The 17789-nt window shown below is 39.7% G+C and overlaps 1 protein-coding gene across 4 annotated transcripts in view; it reads right to left on the reverse strand.

The window, feature by feature from the left end:
- CPED1 (cadherin like and PC-esterase domain containing 1) overlaps window positions 1-17789 on the reverse strand; it is a 250328-nt gene that overhangs the window by 215090 nt on the left and 17449 nt on the right. For 3 of the 4 annotated variants that reach the window (XR_006722160.2, XM_045511114.2, XM_010947605.3), the window contains one exon: window positions 10402-10585. The exons of the other annotated variant lie outside the window; for it this stretch is intronic. Coding sequence is in view for 2 of the 3 variants with exons in the window: in XM_045511114.2 (XP_045367070.2) it covers window positions 10402-10585 (184 nt within the window). In the remaining variant the exon portion in view is untranslated. The remainder of the gene's footprint in view (window positions 1-10401; window positions 10586-17789) is intronic. 4 annotated transcript variants of the gene reach the window in all.

Genomic DNA, 17789 nt, shown 5'->3' on the forward strand with positions numbered 1-17789 from the left:
ATAATGCAATCATAAATACAGTGAATGGATTTTGTAACAAAAAGGAGTTTTTTGGTAAGTTTTCACAGGACAATTTTGGAAGGTGGGTGTGGTGGGGTGGAAGTCTGATTATTGAGGGTTAATTAGAGAGAGATTAACAAGGAAAAATGTATACTTTTCTTAAGTCTTTGTTTCCCAAACTGCAGTTTGGACATCCATGAAGAGATGTGTTGTTAACAGGAAGCAACGTTAGCTAAAAATAAGATAAAAACCATGAAGAATACCCAGAGGGAAATAGTTATTAACTGAGGAAAGTCAAGTCTAAAAAGGAAGTTATTCGGAAGGTCTCAACAATATTTGTTAACACTGAGAGTATAAAGTAAAAGCAGTGCAAAAATTAGGACACAGTCTTAAAAATATGATTAGACCCTCCTGGACTCCTCCCAGAGGACAAGGTCTAAAATATTTCAAGCAGCTAAATCTGATAATACATAGCATAGTAAACATACTAAATCTGGAGTCTCTAAACTCCCTTAAATTAATCCACACACTGTCACTTGAAAGGTCCCATATGAAGGAGTTTGTTTTCTTTCCTAGAGTCTTTCTTCACTTAAATATAATATGAATATTTGTTTTTACAAGTTAAATCTGTCATTCAAAGCACAGTTTAGTCTGTGGAAAAACCAAACAAAAAAGTCTAATTTCTAAAAAACAAAACAAAACAAAACAAAACAAAACAAAACAAACAAAACAACCAGTCTTTTCAATTCTAAAGAAGTATGAAAAGAAAAACGACCTGCAATAAATTATTTGTAAAAAAATAAATAAAAACTCACAAAAAATTTCAATGGTGCATCTTTTTAAAAAATAAAAGCAGAAGGAAGTACATTTAAAGAAACAGTACGGAGAAAGTATCTTCAAAGCTGTATTAAACATGTCCCAGCTATGGAAAACTCAAATACCCAATCTGGTTTCTATGAAACTTAAAAAGATCAAACAATTAGAAGGAAGCTAGAATTGAAGGCGAAATGCTAGGGATTTCAGTAAACATCTGGTTACCATTTTCAGTTGAAAGAACTAACCCACTTAAGGAAGTAGTTTAGTTTCTTTGGAGTAAAAATGAGACAGTGGCTTTCTGTTCTCTTTGCACAGCGGAGGGTAAAAGAAACATCAGAATGGGGAGGTCACTCAAAACTCAACTTTCATAAAGAAGAAAGTGTTTTTTTGTTTTTTGTTTTTTGTTTTCCCAGAAACTAAAGTAAATTGAACTCAGGTCCCTATAGTACAAACAACCCAACTGAGTTAAAGTTAAATAAACATTCCTTGAGCTCTCATGTGCCAATTAAAGAACAAATTCTGTCTGGTTGTAAATACATCAGGAACTCTATCAGCAATGAGAAAAATAACAATAAACCCGAACACACAATTACCATGTGTCATAATACAATAAAATAGAATGCATGGCCCTCTGCGCTTCTCTGACTCAATTTCTTTTCTTTCCCAGTTTGATTAACTAAAGGCACAGAAGCACTTCTGACACCGTCCCAAACCTATTACTTGCCTAATAAAAAACGTATGTCAAGCGTGTTCCAGGCGAAATACCAACAAGGCAAAACACACTGTGCCTTTTAAATGTGACCTTTACTCCTTTGTCTTCCTGCTAAACAGTCATAGTGCTTATTAAACTCAGGAAAGCGGCGGGGTGCTGGTGTGGGGCTGGAGGGGAGAAGGAATGAGAAGTTCTTTAGGCTTTCACATTTTAGATGATCGGTAGAAGTATCTGCTATAAACATGCTATAAACCTCCAATTTTGCCTCCAGATCCATGTTTCTCCACTTCTTTGCTTCCCACTCTTCTCTTCTGCCCAGAGGACAGGAGACTAATAGCATAGACTAAAGCAAAGGAATCCTAGAATGTCAGAGGTTTCAAATCTTGTCTTGCTTTCTCTCATTCTGCGTGTATAAATGCTACCGTGCGTCCCAGGACTGCGGATTTTGAAAAATGCTTTGGTGGTGACTTTACTCATTCTCCCGAGTAATAAAGCGACCCCTGAGCAATATCCCTGACCTGCTCCCATCCCAACAAAACTTCCTACCCTTTGAGTTGGGCTGTCCCATTGCTGGATAACTCTGATACAATGTTCATCCTTAAACTGGTCCTAGCTATGCCTTCTTGGGTTACTACAAATAAATCTTGTACTCAAACGTCCCGTTAAACAGTGGGAATACAAAAATATTGGCCCAACTGCTTGCAGAGCCTCCCAGAAATGGTCTTTCCAATCGGAACAATCTATTTTCTTGTTCTTGCTACAGTTCTGGTTTCTGCTGCAACTGTTGAAATATGCCCTCTCCAAGTATGCATAAATAATTCCAACCCAACGATAAAATACACTCCGCGTCAGAGTCTCTTGAACTACATATTACTTAGACTCTACCCTGGGAGCAAGTTAAAAACTTTTGGAAAATATTTATCCTCTCTTAGGCCACTATTCATTCTATGAACTAAAACAATGATTTACCAAATAGTACCTGGATGTTATGAAAGAGAATTTGATGGCGCCTCTTTCTTTTTCTTTAGAGAAGTATATGTTGTAAAAATCCTGGCTCACATGATAGATTTTTCCAGAGCAAAGGATTAGAAGATCATAAAAGTGAATATTTTACACTAGGCTAAGAAAAGAACTAGACAGCGTAAGATAGAGGACACAAAACAGGACCTAAATGACATGATGGGGCTTTTGACCTTTAATGCTCGCCGATGTTCACGACCAGTAAAAGCTATATGATTATTATTTCCATGTCCTTTACTGGAAAGCATTTTTAAGTAACACTGAGAGTTCCATTGTTTTATGGAATATTAAACCTTCAGTGAATCAATTATCACCTCTAAGCAGATAACCCACAAATCTACATCTCCTGCCCTGACCACCAGTCTCTGCTAAACACATCCATATGTAAAGCTCAAGGCACCTGAGTATGCTCCGAACTAAATTCATCAGCCCTCCCCACAAAACCAACAGGCTAACACTGCTAAACGGGACAGAGGCGTCTTGAAAGCCAAAGAAGACTGAAAAATGGACACAGCGTTAAAAATGTCAACAGTCGAGAATCATTTGATGTATAAAGCATTCGCCTTGTCTACTACTGCACTCGTGGTTGCATTATTTTTGTTATAAGAGCAGATTTGAACATGAGTAGAATAGCAGTGTTCCTGTAAAGTTACATAAAAATGAAAGGTTGATGAAGAAAGTTTTAACGTGAAAATCTGAGGCATTTCACACTTTAAGGGGCTTAACTATTGGTGTTCGATTTTATCTTCTTTCATTCATGTATTCAATAAATATTTATCATGTACCCTATGTGGAAGGCATGGTTTTAAGTGATGAGCAGAGCAGACACAGTTCCTGACCCTAAGGAGTTTACAGATTTTCTTAGAAGTGAATTTTTTTTTTTCCAAATGGAATGATCCAAGAGACTGTGTGTTGAAATTTCAGGAGGGTTTACAACCCTGATCTTTCAATGAAAACATGTTATGCTGAGAGGGAGACTTGAAAACACTTACCAAGTTCATTTAACCTGAAATATCCAGTAGCAGCACCCACCTGCTGCTTCTTATGGAGCCCATGTGAAATGCACCTCCTTACAAAGCAATCTTCACCATCCCTTTTCTGTATCTAGTTCTTGACAGCAGTCACAATATTAACTCCCATTTTTCAAGCGCCTGCCATGTGCCATTCTCGGAACTATGTGAAAACAATCAGTTGCAGAAGAGAAAACTAGGGCTTTAGGAGGCAAAATAACTTGCCCAGGGCAGTGTAACGATTGAAAAGTAAGACCAGGGACCCCAAGCTAGATTCAGTCTTACTCTACAGCTTAATCTTTTTAATTACCGCAGTCTACTACCTCCCCAAGAAAGCATTTTTCTTGTGTGCAGTTAAGCTCTCCTTACTTATGGGTAGTTGAAATCTCAACTTTCTTATGGCTTCCTTCTGAATACAAACAAAATGGCTCTTGGTAAATAGCCATTATCAACAAACCTGCAAAATTAGACTAAACTGCAAATGATACATGGATGTGTTGAACATTTTTAAGAGCGCAGGTGAATGTCAATAAAAATATGCGAAGATAGAAATCTATTAAATTATAACAGGGAAGGAAAGCTTTCTTTTTCTTTTCTTCATGTATTTCTACAACATTAAGTAGTCATCTGTGTCTCTTGCTCTGTTAACTGTATCTTTTAATAGTGCACCCCAAGAACACAGTTGGGTAAATCACAGTGTCCTTATTACTGGGGGAAAGGTGCGAAGCAACATTATTTAAAATATCATCTTCATAACACAATATATCAAGTGCAATATCAATACAAATATTGATAAATACTATTTATTGCAGTGTTAACCCTAGCCCTTCCTAGAAATGCTTTCCCTTGACCATGCTGTGATGTTACACTCTCAGCTCCTGTTGGAAGTTTGCTATGTGAACCAAGATATGACATCCACACCATTTGCAACACAAATGCTGCTCTGGCCCTTGACCCATTACATAACTCAATGTCGTCAACTTAAAAATCCTTTTGAAAAGTTGTTTTAAATATACTATCTGGGCATGTTGGAGATTAGGGGAAGGAACTGTAGCGTTCCCTTCTTCCTGAGAGCAAAACTTCTATTTTTTCCCTTGTTGCTTTGGGTACTTGGCGGCTCAAGCCAAAATTAAGCCAAAATTATGGTGACTAAGAGGAATATCCAGTGTGAGCCCTAATTTTATATTCCATTTTAGTAATCTTATTATTACATGTTTTACTATAAACCATCAGATCCTTTTTGAATGAGGTTTGACGTAAGTTAAAAAACTAAACTATCTCAGTCCTAGAGTTTAACCATCAGCTCGGTATGAGATCAAATAACGTAGAATTAGTCTAAGATCCATGGGTCAGCAAACGCTTTCTGTCAAGGGCTCAACAATAAATATTTTAGGCCTTAAGAGCCAGATAGTCCCTGTTGCAAATATTCAACTCTGCTGTTGTAAAACAAAAACAGCCAAAGACGGCACAAAAACAAATGTGTGGCTGTGTTCCAATAAAACTTTGTTTACAGAAACAGACATGGGGCCAGATTTGGCCAGTGGGCCATAGTTAGCCAACCCCTGGCAAGGAAATCTATATGGTTGTTCGTTTTTCATATTTCTTCAAAAAGCATTCCACGTAAAACCCCCAAGTTACAAAAATACGAGCAATCTGAAACCCTAAGAGTGACTCTAATTCTGCAGCTTTGATAGCAGTTGGCGTTTGCTTTTCACATGAACTGTATAAAACATTTAATATGAAAGTGTAGGATGTCCTCAGGAGTGGACAGATGATTGCTAAATATGCTTTACCCTTCAAGTATACATAAATGATTCTGACCCAGTGATGGTGTCTATTGAATCAGAGGCTCTTGGATCCCAGCCTCCTTGTATGTTGCCATGGGAATAGATTAAGAACTTTTGGAAAACATCTCCCCTTCTTTAGGCCTCTGTACTATTCCATGTTCTAAAGCACTGCTTTACTAAGTGGTATCTAGATACTAGGAAAAGGAATAATTTGTTGGTCCTTCAGTCTTTGCCTTTAAGAAATGACACGTTCTTACAAATGCAGGGACGTAAGATACATTTTTCCAAAGCAAGAGATTGAAGGACATAAATGTGTAAATTTTACAATCTGCTAAGTTTTGTAGGTGTAAGTATGTAAAGACAACTGTCCTCTTACTTCTCTCAAAATCACTCTTGATGTTGAACCGCTTGTAAATAACTATACAAGGAAATCTGAAGTAGTGCAGTGGCAAGCAGACTTTTGTATCGTTTTATTCCTAAAATCAACTCTAAGGATGTCTATTCCTTAAACCAATAGTATATCCCTTAGCACAATGCTTCCCAAACTGGGCTGCACATGAGAATTATCTGTGTCTGTTTTTAACATACAAATTTCTGGGCCCCACTCCCACTGAATGAGAAAAATATTGGCTGGACTTTGCCTCTTCCCGGAACTCGCACGGGTGTAGACAAGGCGATTAAATTCTCACTACATACTCTTATGAAGTAAATATCATCACTGCCTTCAATAGATAAGAGAACCAGGACTCAGAGAACTTAACTTGCTTAAGGTCAAATTTCCACAGCCTTACAGTCCTTCTGGATAGAACACCAAGTTCTGTTATTTTATCGAATGGAATTAACCCGGGGAAAAAGATAATGCCCGCATTCTAATTTACAACCCAAGACTGTTTACTTTTCCTTTCAACAAATGCTTAATAAATAAGTAGTCGGAAAATTAAATACAATCTAAAGCCCAGAGGTTACTCTGCAAGAATAGATTATACTTAGCAATAGAATGTTGCCAGCCTGGACTTGCACCCTTTTATTTTTTCTAATTTTTATCCATTTCCAGCCTGAAAAGGTTAAGAAAAGTGGCCCCACACTGGAAAAGGCCACCTGTGCGTCAAAGGAAGGCACAAAAAGAGGTCAGCAGAAGTGACAGGGATCAAGCTGAAAGAGGAGAGGTGGGGGGAGGGCATAGCTCAGTGGTAGAGTGCATCCTTAGCATGCAGGAGGCCCTGGGTTCAATCCCCAGTACCTCCCCAGTACCCCCGAAGGAGAGGAAAGCAGGTGGAATAGATGGGTAGACTAGGGAAAATGCATTTTTATATTTATTTTCCTGTGACCAAGAATGGATTTTTATAAACGTGTCAAGTCTGCACCTGGATACTTAATAACTTTTGTGGAAATAACCTATTTTGTTTTAATGTAATACTTTCAAATTTCAGGATAGCAAATAGCAGAAACTGCAATGGTAAAGTGAAAGGTAGGTGGGGTAGGTCTCCAGGTCATTCTAAATTGCTTCCACTGCCCCCAAGCTGCTCAACATGGTGGGGTGCGGATTAGGTTTAAATGTGCCCAACAGAGCCCTGCTTTCTGCTCCTGTACATACAGGAGGTGAATATACACAACTAAAGAAAAACAAACTTTACAAGAATCAAATCACTAGAAAATAATTGTTGATAGTAAATGCTTCAATTCAAACATAATTTGTAGGTTAAATTTGTGGCCGTAGAAAATAAGCTGCAATTTTTTTTAAAGGTAGCTTTTTTTCTGTAGGTTAAATCATCAGGGACACATTAGATTATGGTCACAGAACTTCTTTAGCTCAGGTATTCAACGCACATTGCTCTCACAGTGAAAACTACAAATCAAATGAAAAGCTGAAAATCAATTTCCCATCCTTGTGAAACTGCTACCCTTTCTTGAGGCTTATCCAGGAATAATACCTTATTATACAGAGTAAAAGAACAGCAAGAAAGAGTTAGGCAGTGGATGTTTTAAAAGCTGAGGGAACGTGGGGAAAGGGCGCAGAATCAGTATTTACACTGACAAACTCTGGTGACACCGTCTCGTTATCGTGTGCCACTCAGCCTTGCGCCTCCTTTGGCTGCCAGATTCTATTGCCTCCAGGCTGTCTTTGCACTTTCTTGATATTTGGAAGCTGCAAAGTAATCCTCCTTTTTCTTGTAACACTGACCCAAGGACAAGAATATCAAGGGAGAGAAGAGACCTGTTCTTTGTTTTGCAACTGGAGAAAATAATTGAAATGGAAATGGAAATGCACAGATAATACATGCTGTGCCCATACACAGCAGCAGCACGCAGGAGGCAGAGGAGCATGGGAGTTTCAGACAATACTTGGGTGTGAGCAGGGCCGATGCTTTGCGGGACTTCTGGAGCACAGCTGACATGGCGCTCCTGCCATGGTTATACAGTCAATCACGCGGTTCAGCAATGGGCTGAAATATTTCATGGGATGAGAGGAAGGCTGGATCTTTTATATTTTTCCTTAACATTGGTGGCTATTCTGATAAACAGATTTCTGACAGTATCATTTATGGATGTTCCAGAACTTTAGATTGGTTCTTCTTAATAGAACCAACCACACTGAGGTGTGTAAACTTTGTTTCCAGCTTCTTTGGTATTCCAGACCTTTCAACTTCCCTCAACTTGTTTTTCTTATTTGCTTCCAGAAGCCCAGGGCTCTAGATTTCCATACTTCTCTCCTGGGGCAGGGACCAGCAAATGGCCTTCCTGGAGATCTGTCCAAATGGCTGTACTCTGCACATTTGAAGTCCTTTCTTTTCATCAGAGTGACTCTTTTGGGGCTCTCTTCCCTGGGAGCTTTGCTAGCTAAGTAGCTTACAACTCACCTGCCAACATGGCAAAGGTGAATATGGTGAAGGGTGATCGTGGCTAAATGTCCCCAGCGCCTTTCACTGACCAGCATAAACTGGCACTTCTTTTTTTTCTGGCCTTTTTTTGTTCATGGAGTTTTATTAGACCACATCTATGCCCTTCCTTCATGTACTGTCTCTGTCTAACGCTTTCAGGTTATAACGGCAGAGTTGAGTAGTTCTGACAAAAACCATATGGCCCACAAAGCCTAAAATAATCACTGTCTAGCCCTTCACGTAAAGTTTGCTGAGCCCTGACCTAGACCAAGGAAAAGAGCATGGCCAGCACCCTGGAAGAGTCCCGCATGCCCTCCCCACGCAGAACCCTGTCCGTAACCACCACGCTGCCTTCCGTGATCCTGATTTTTTAATTAGCAATATTTAGGTTCTAAAACCATTAGACTGTACATTTCAGTTTTGCCTTTATTTTTCAACTTCATAAGAATAGAGTCATACCCTATAACTTTTTCCATCTTGTTTCTTTTGCTCAACATTAGATGTGTGAGATTACTCCGTGTTGTTGCATTTAGCTGTAGTTAGTTCATTAGCATCAAATGGCACTCTGTCCTGTGGGAACAGCACTGCTTATCCCTTCTACTATTTATGAAGATTTGGATCATTGCCATACATTGGCTCATGCTGCCATGGGCATTCTTGTCCACATCTCCTGGTGCCCGTGGGTTTCTGTTGGTATTGAGGAGTAGACTTGCTGGGTCATAACATGTGTTAGCTTCGTATTCTGGTGTGACTATGGGTACTAGTGGTTTTCTGGACACCAGTCTTTTGTAAGTAGCATGTAACATAAATAGCTTCTCCCACTCTATGGCTTTCCTCTTCACCCTAGGTTGTCTTCGATGGACAGAAATTCTTGATTTTTAATACGGTCAAGTTTATCAATTGTTTCTTTTATGGTTGATCCTTTTTTGTCTTAAGAAATTCTTCCCTCTCTTTAAGATACTTTCCTTTATTATCTTTTTATTTTTTTAATTCTGTTTTTTATTGGAGTGTAGTTGATCTATAAACTATCACTTTAAAGAGCAAAGGGGGAACCCAACTGAAGAACAAGCACTATGTGGATGGCAAGATGGTTGAAAGTGAAACGAGAAATGAAGGTTACTGTGGCACCAGGATCTGATGGCTTTCTCCCAAAGGAAACCACCCTGGAGATTAGCAGTTATTTCAAATCAGCTTTTCCTCCCCTCCCTTTTGATACATAAGAAAACAGATACACTGTGTCATCATAAAGAGAAAAATCAGATTGGTTCATGCGGAATGAGAGCTCCACATCCTGGTAGTTCTAATCATGACAGATTGGTGCAGGATAAGGGGTCCAAACAGGGAGTGGGTAACGAGGAGGTGAAGAGGGCAAGCACAGAAGTGAGGGCGGGGACACAGGGGTTCAAACCCTGCCCTTCCATCCCCCAGGTTGAAGGTATAAGGTGAGTCACTTCACCTCGTCAAGCTTCAGTTTCCTCTTCTGGAATCGGGGGAGGGATTAATATGTCCTCATCTCAGGGTACTCAGGGGGCTTCAGTGAGGATTAAATGAGGCATGAATACAGAATATAACATGTCACACGGTTAGTGGCTCAAGAAATGCCACCTCTTAACATTATTGCCCTTTTTGACCCTCATCATCTACTCAACTTTCTTTTCAAATAACTTCTTTAAAAACTTTCTCTTATTTTTCACTTCAAATGATAGAAATAAAAGTCCTTGACTAGTAATGGCATGTGAGATAAATATCCATACTTCTTTCACAGTTAGAGACAATCTGTGAATCACATTTAAGCTGGCTTCTTGAAACAATTTCCAGCACATTCTCCTTGCCATCAGATGAAGTGGCAATTTTCGTAAAATATGGAGCAGTTTGGTGCTGGGCAGAACGCATATTCAGGCTCATAAACATAAACATTTTTTATGTAGCGTTTAAAGATGAACTATGTAACTCCAAAATGCTACAAAAATATAAACAAAATAATTTTAGGAAGAAAGAAATGCAGCTAAAGGAGAACTGAGAGGAAGCAGAAAAGGAGCCAAGTTTCCTATGATGCAAGAAAGCTGATCATGGATAAAAAATTTGCTCTTGTGAATTTTTTTAGAGGAAGAGAGTAGCGCTTTCCAGAAAGTATTTAACATTATATAGTAAGTGGCTTAATTACTTCTCAGTCTGACCTTTTCCCAGGAGCTCCAGCCCAAGGTCAGCACCGAGCCTTCCTTCAGCGATGACAACCTGATAGCGATGCTGAGTGAGAACGCGCTGGTGGAGCTGAAGTTCCTTTTTGCTGTAGGAAGGAGGCCCGTAGAGTAAGGCCCTTCTGCCACGGCTGCCAAAGTGGGTCTCAACTGATTCTTCGATCTACAGAAGGAAAGAAGGCATAAAAATTCAAGAGGGAAAAAAAGAACATTTCCCTTGAAGGAGACCATTCGTGCAAATCAGGGGCCATGCAGAGAGCTGTCTTTTAAGTTTTTCTCTAGAAATGAAAGATTCTCTGAGAGGCTGACAAGGACAACGGCAACCTCACCCACAAGAACTGAAGGCAAACTGTGTTTTTCTCACATTACAGAAAGGTGGCAATTTCAGGGCCATTCGAATATAGAGTTCCTGGAGGAATACAGTGGCCTAGAAATACAGAGCTCGACTCTAGCTGAAAATACAAATGAATAACCCTGCTTTTCATCTGCAACATGCTTTTCTAAAGTAGTTCCAGCTGCATTATCTGTTAACAGCTCTTTTTGGTAAACACAGCAGTGGAGACAGACTCAGGGAGGATGGATTTTGTACCAGAAGCCACGTTCAGGGAGCCAACCTGAGAAGCAGTCCCAGAGCTCTGGGGAGACACACTGCTGCTGTCTCTCTCCATTAGGATGCAGCGAGTTTGAATGCATCTCAGTGAGGCAGGATGGGTTCTCCTGTGAGAAGAGGAGGGTATCACTGGAGAAGCATCATTTTAGGTTCTTCCTTCCATGGTTTATTGCTCCTCCAAATGAATATTCTTTCTCACATTGATGTTTGAAATATCATTAACACAAGAGAAGTTTTGAATCGGCAAGGAGAAAGAATGCTGACATTTAAATTCATTATATGGCTTAATGGGGGGCTTAATACTAATGGAAAGTATTAGGAGATACTGTGTGTTTTCCTAACAACTTGTGTTAAACCTTGATAAAACAGACATTTTTACTACCGGAAGGAGTGTTAAGATTGGGTGGGGGTTAGGACCAAAAATCAGGAGAGGCCAAAGAAGAGGAGACAAAGGAGCTAGAGGAGGAAGATGAGTGGGAAAAGTTAAAAAAAAAAAAGAAATTGGGACTCCACCTCACTTTTAGTGGCAGCTCTGAATTAAATTGTCCATTTCATAGATCTCAAACCCATTGTATGCCACGTATTCCTTTCCTTAAATTTCTTCATTATATCTCATTACTGATAGAATCAATTCCACCTTTTATCAGGGAATGCAGGCCATTTGAACTTAGACCCGATCTTCCTTCTGAGTCATGTCACACTCTTAATCATTTCCATCCCGGTCCCACTCACTCCTTCAGAGCACTCCATGGTGCCTTGCACCAACAATTCCTACCTCTCTCTCCATCTGTCTGTTCAGCAAACTCCAAATCAAACATGACCTCTTGGGAAAATTTTAATTGAAGTACAACCATCCATCGGCACTTATGAAATTGCATCTCTTCCTAAAGCGAGCTCCTTAACAGGCAGCATGTGCTGTCTGTGTGTCTCTCGTACACATCGGACATACTTCATAAATGAAGATATCTAGTAAATTAAAGAGCTGTCAAGATCTTTGAACATATGTATGGAAAGAAAGAAGGAATAGATTGAGCTTGTAAACCTTTTGCGAGCAGGAACCGTATCTTATTTTTCATTGCATACAAATTATTGCTATCTGAAAATTAAGAGACAATGCATAGCGTAGTGCAGGGCCAGGCTGCAGGGTTTGAATCCCTTGGTTCCACCAGCCCTAATTGTGTGACCTTGGACAATACCTTCCTCCTAAGGCTGCCATAAGGATTAAGGAGTTAATATCTGTAAAGGGCTTAGAACTGTGCCTGGCACATAGAAAGTCCTATCTATATAAGTGTTTTTAAAATAATAATATGTCAAAAAGAGCAAAGAGTCAGGAAATGCATTTCTGAGTCTGAGCTCTGCCAGGCACATGCTAACATAGCTGCTGCATACGTGTGTGGTGAATACAATAGAGAGGAAGCTAACACCAGCTAGTCACACCTTCTGTGGGTGGAACTTTGGGAAAACATGATCAGATATCGTCCCTTGTTAAAGGATATCACATTTTATTGATAATGAAACTAGTAAACTCAAGAATTTAACTGCAAATTGGGACATAATTCCCCAGCAAACATTGTAATTGTTTGTAATGATAAACTTTCAAGAAGGAGTATTTGAAAGCAAACCCGGGGTGAGCCTTTGGACTCAGGAGTTAGAGGGACCCAGTAGCCCACAAGAGGCCAAAATAAACAAACATGCGTCTAGGTAAAAGGGGAAGACAGATGCTTCCAAATATATCAGTGTCACTCAAGCAAAATGCACAGAGCCCAGAATTCCCTTCTCACATTATTTTCTTTCGTAATCACAGGATGCTCCTCTCAGTTACAGCTGGCTCCAGCACAGCAGTGATTTCACAGGAGCAGAGTGTATTTTCAAACTCTGAGTTATTATTATTTTAAAAGATACCATCCCTCTCTTGCCCCGCACCCCAACCAGGATCAGTTTAAGTAAGAGCCATGTAGCTCTTACCAGCAAATCTTATAGACAGCATATTCTAAATAGAGTATTAATTGCTGGCCGTATTTTGTAATAACCTTTATCACAAACTGAAATTTCAACTCATGTCTCAGACTACAGAGAATAAATAGGAAATAAGCTTGTCCGTCAGATAACGTTGTATTCCCCTGTAACACAAACTGCCCCTGTCCTTGTAATATTTATAACACACTGTATCAGCAGAATGACCCAATACCAAGGGGCGAGAACAGTTTCAGCCGATCCGACAACAGGTGCACACCCTGCGCATGTGAAACACAATTATGTCAACCGCACCAGCAAATGCGGGATTATCCAATGCCCGGAGCAGCCCTTTTGGAAATGAGAGCTCCTGATTACTCCTGCAATTTTGAGGGTATCTTTTTAGCGGAAGAATACATTTAACCTGGCCACCACTACGACTGAACTTGATACTTGTGGGTCTTGCCAAGGAGAATTTGGGGGAAAAATGAGGGACGCTGACACTCTGAGCCCCAGAGTCACTGCCCCGTCTCCCTCCTTCTGGACAGGTCTGAAATTTTCCCGCAGAAGTCACTTCGCTAGACTACATGAAAGTTGTTTTATAACGGAACACTTATTATCTTTATGGGAAGGACTTCAAAATCTGAAACCTTTATGCCCTCTCAGGATAAAGGGTGGTAATAAAGTAGTCGGAGGGTTAGATGCAACAAGGCAGCAGAAGAACCCAGGAGGACTGGGAATCAAAAGTTTGGAGTTGGATTCTGGCTCTGCCGTTTGCTCACCGCGTCCACTGTGGGGAGAGTCACGTAACTCCTCACATCGGGGCTTTCTCATCTGTAGAGCTGAAGTGACGAAGCCTACTTCGTGAGACTGTATGGGGAATTAAATGAATTTTCTATATGAAAGTGTCCAACACAGCATCCCACCAATAAATAATGTTAAATATATCTGAATAAAATGGAAAACAACTCAATATCATATTGTTAACTCTGTTCTTATATTACAAATTCTTTAAGAGACCAATAGTTTGGTTTCTGTCATAAAAAGCATTTCTACAATTAACTATATGCTTCTGCATATCCTGATATATATTTTTCTCAGTAGGACTTATCACCTCGTAAGGTGAAAAATATGATTTATTTATTATGTTTATTTTCCTTGCACCATAAAAGAAAGTAAATTAAAGCACGTATTTTTGTCTGTTTTGTTCACTTCTGTTTCCCCAATGTAAGAATTAATATTTGGCACCTAATGGGCACACAATAAATATTCTTTGAATGAATGAATACAATCATCTTTTTTTTTTCACTATGTGGAAGTCTTTTTTGTAAATACGACCATGGGCTATTGGGATAGAAAGAAGGGAAAATTTGTATTAAGAAATTTGTTTCACATAGGGAACAATGTTTGGGATCTTGTAATAACCTTTAGTGAAAATGAATATATGTATGAATATGCATGACTGGGACATTATGCTTTGCACCAGAGACCGACACATCGTAACTGACTACCCTTCAGTTTAAAAAAATCGTTTCAGTACAATTTTGAACAGTGGCAAGAATGACAAAAGTGTTTGAGAAAAGTAATGAATTTACAGTAAAAAGAATTTAATGAAGAGCTATCATATAAAGGCACTATATTTCTTAGTTACTATTCAAAAGTCTTCACTGAGACTTACCAAAAAAGCAAGAAATACAGCTCTTGGAAATATAGTAGAGATGAAAAATAAAACTTGGGTTTTTTTTTTCCGTATGACAGAGAGATTTTTTTTCTGGATTTATTCAAGTAGCCATGTATTTATGACATTTCTTGATGCTCAAGTACAAATCATATAGTAGGCCTCGGATGTGTGTCATATATAACTAAAAGCCAAATTGCCATGCTGTCTGGATTTTTTGGCATTTTAGAAATACTGAGTGGATCAAGGTGAATTACATTTTAATTTTTCCACTGTAAGAATAGAGTTTTTTTTTTTCACCCATTGGCAAAATGTACACTTATTTTAGAGAATTCAAGAAATAAAATGGGTGGCACTTTCTAGGATGCATACCCTATCCATTTTCTACATAAACAATATTTATAATTGTAGGGTAGCTTAGGAACTACGAGTTCCCTGGATGTGTAAGTGGAGCCTTGGAGAATGTTCCCTCCCTAGACAAACCTATAGTGACCCTCTGCCTTCATCTCACAGCTGACTCAGCTGAACCTGGAGCCCACCATGGAATGACCACACATTTTTCAGAACTACTCCATGATACCCAGCACCTTCTGACTGCACCCCCAAACTGTACCTGGGGGCTATCCCAACATCCAAAGTAAGGCAAGTTTACTCATCTCTGTCTCTATGTAGGTTCTAAACAAATAAGACAGAAACAAAAGCCATAAAGTTTCAGTATTAAAAAATGTACCTGCAATATAGCTTTGATGAAATGGCACCCACTTAAACAGCTATTGGCAAAACCCATCTTCACCTGTTGCTCAGTCTCACTTCCCTTTGGCACCCTTCACAATTTATAGTTGTATATTACTTGTTTACTGCCTGCCTGTCCTGCAACTCTACATGTTTCATGAGGACCTAGACTTGTCTCTCTGGTCTCTGTTGTACACACTGTTGTACAACCTGGCAGGTTCTAAATGGAGTGAATGGAAGGATGGATGAGCAAATGAATCAATGCAAAAATGAAAAGGATGAGTGCATTACTTGTAAATATTTGCACACCCTTTCACTGTTTTACTTACTATCAGGTGAAAAAACCCACTAGGAAGTCTCAGTGGAGGCTTCGACATCTGCATCTCAAATCCTAAAATATCCATGACCTCCTCATCTCTAATGACTGTCTCCTCCACTTCACTGTGACCACCCACTCCAATGGCTAAATCTTGATCTCTGTGGTCCCCCAAACAGCCCCATCTCTGGAATTATAAAATGAGACACTCCATTCGCTGATCACATTCACATACTTCCAGCTCTTTATATTTATTCTTACTACAGCGGTTCTTCAACCACTAGTCTTCCCCCCAATGTCGACTTTCTACTAGCCTCCTTTTCACCTTCCCTCTCAGATTCCAGGGCCCGATACTCTCTACCCAATGTGTCAAATTCCCTTGATCCCTGTACATGCATCACGATCATACGGCAACACCTTAAGCATGGAAGAGCTGGGGCTACAGCACTGAGCAAGTCCCGCCCTCTCAGAGCTGACAGCCCATCGTGGAAAGCAGACGTAAGCACCTCATTCGAATGAATTACGACATGCCAGGTAAATCTGCAGGAAGAGGCTGCTGTCGCAACTCTGAGCTGAGAGACCCGAGGAAGCAAGACCTCCACCGCCTGCCTGACCTGCCCCAGGGCTGGGGCTGCTGAGAGCTGCTGAAGGAGAGAGGCCAGCTGGCCAGATCCTGGCTGGCAAAGCCAATTCAGTCTTCATGCTCCCCAGACCACCCCACTGTGTTTCCTTGGTCAGTTCTCTCTCACATTCTCCAAAGTGACAAACGTGTCCACTCTCCAGCTACCTCCTGCTCTTCAGATAACTGCCTCCCCGTGGCAGAGGAAATCAGCCATCTTAGAAGGAAAAGAATCTAAAAAACAATAACAGTAATAATAAGGACACAAATGAACTACTTCTTACTTATAACTAAGATGCTTGATTTCTTGAATATGTGTAAGCACATCTGACTGTCCTTTATGATTGGATTACCACATTCTGTTCATTCTTATTTTGTAGTTGGCTTTATTCCTTTGATATCTATGTAAGTTTAAAATGCTAAAGCTCTAATCTGTTCTTAGAAACAATAATCAGTACATCTATGTAAACTAAAAAAAAAAGTACAGTGTACTGTGTATACATATTTACACGCAATATAATGTGTACATGCAGTTGAACTGTAATAATTCTACCTAATTAAACTGAAAAAGAAAAAAAAGGAAACACACTGAGTTACACAGCGTCTGTTTCGGCAAACCTAGCGCCTATCAGCACAACTAACATTTCCTCTTTCCTTCTGATTTCCATGGAAGAAACCTGTCCTCTTCTTACTGAAGACTAATCACTGCTTATTCTCCAGACTCTACACTCCCCCTCCGCCTAGACAATAACCCCTCTCCCAACTTCCATCGTCAAATCCCTGAGAACTTTTTCCTTTCAATTCCTTCTCCTGGATCCTTAATATCCCCTCTCCTTTTTCTCCCGCTGGCTCTTTCTTAATGTTTATTCATTCATTTCTTCATTTACCCATTTAATATTTTTGAGCACATTCTATGTGTCAGGCATGGTTCTAGGCTCCTGTGTGTTACAAATTTTGCACATGAAAGAAAATGAGAGAAGACAGGTAATTCTTAGATGGAGTGAAAAGATGGGAAGAGGTGTTACAACAGAAGTCCTTGAGGATCGGCAGAACAGGCACTTTGTATCGTGAATGGTAAACACGGTCAGGTAGGCAACAAGAAATAACTGGGAATGAGGATGAAAGTAGAGGTGATGCAACATGACATTGTCATGCTAAGTAGCCCGTAGGAAACCAAAGTAAGTGGTGGAGAATTTAACAGCTGGTAACTTTATGCTGGTCTTTGCACCTGGGGACAACTTTGATGAACTTCGATTCCTTTTACTAAAAGCCATAGCAGGGAGGAAGTGGTTGAGGAAAACTAGACTCACTACAGAGAGATAGAGGGAGGATGTTTTCTCGTTTGAGTTTGTTTTCTGGATGGATGGTACCCTGATCAAGTTTCAAAGAACCAATCTTTTACTACCTAAATCACAGGATTCCCTAAGAACTATATGTCATTATTCCCACGATGCAGAGA

The sequence above is a fragment of the Camelus bactrianus genome, chromosome 7 (assembly GCF_048773025.1).
Source record: "Camelus bactrianus isolate YW-2024 breed Bactrian camel chromosome 7, ASM4877302v1, whole genome shotgun sequence".
Lineage (NCBI taxonomy): Eukaryota > Metazoa > Chordata > Mammalia > Artiodactyla > Camelidae > Camelus > Camelus bactrianus.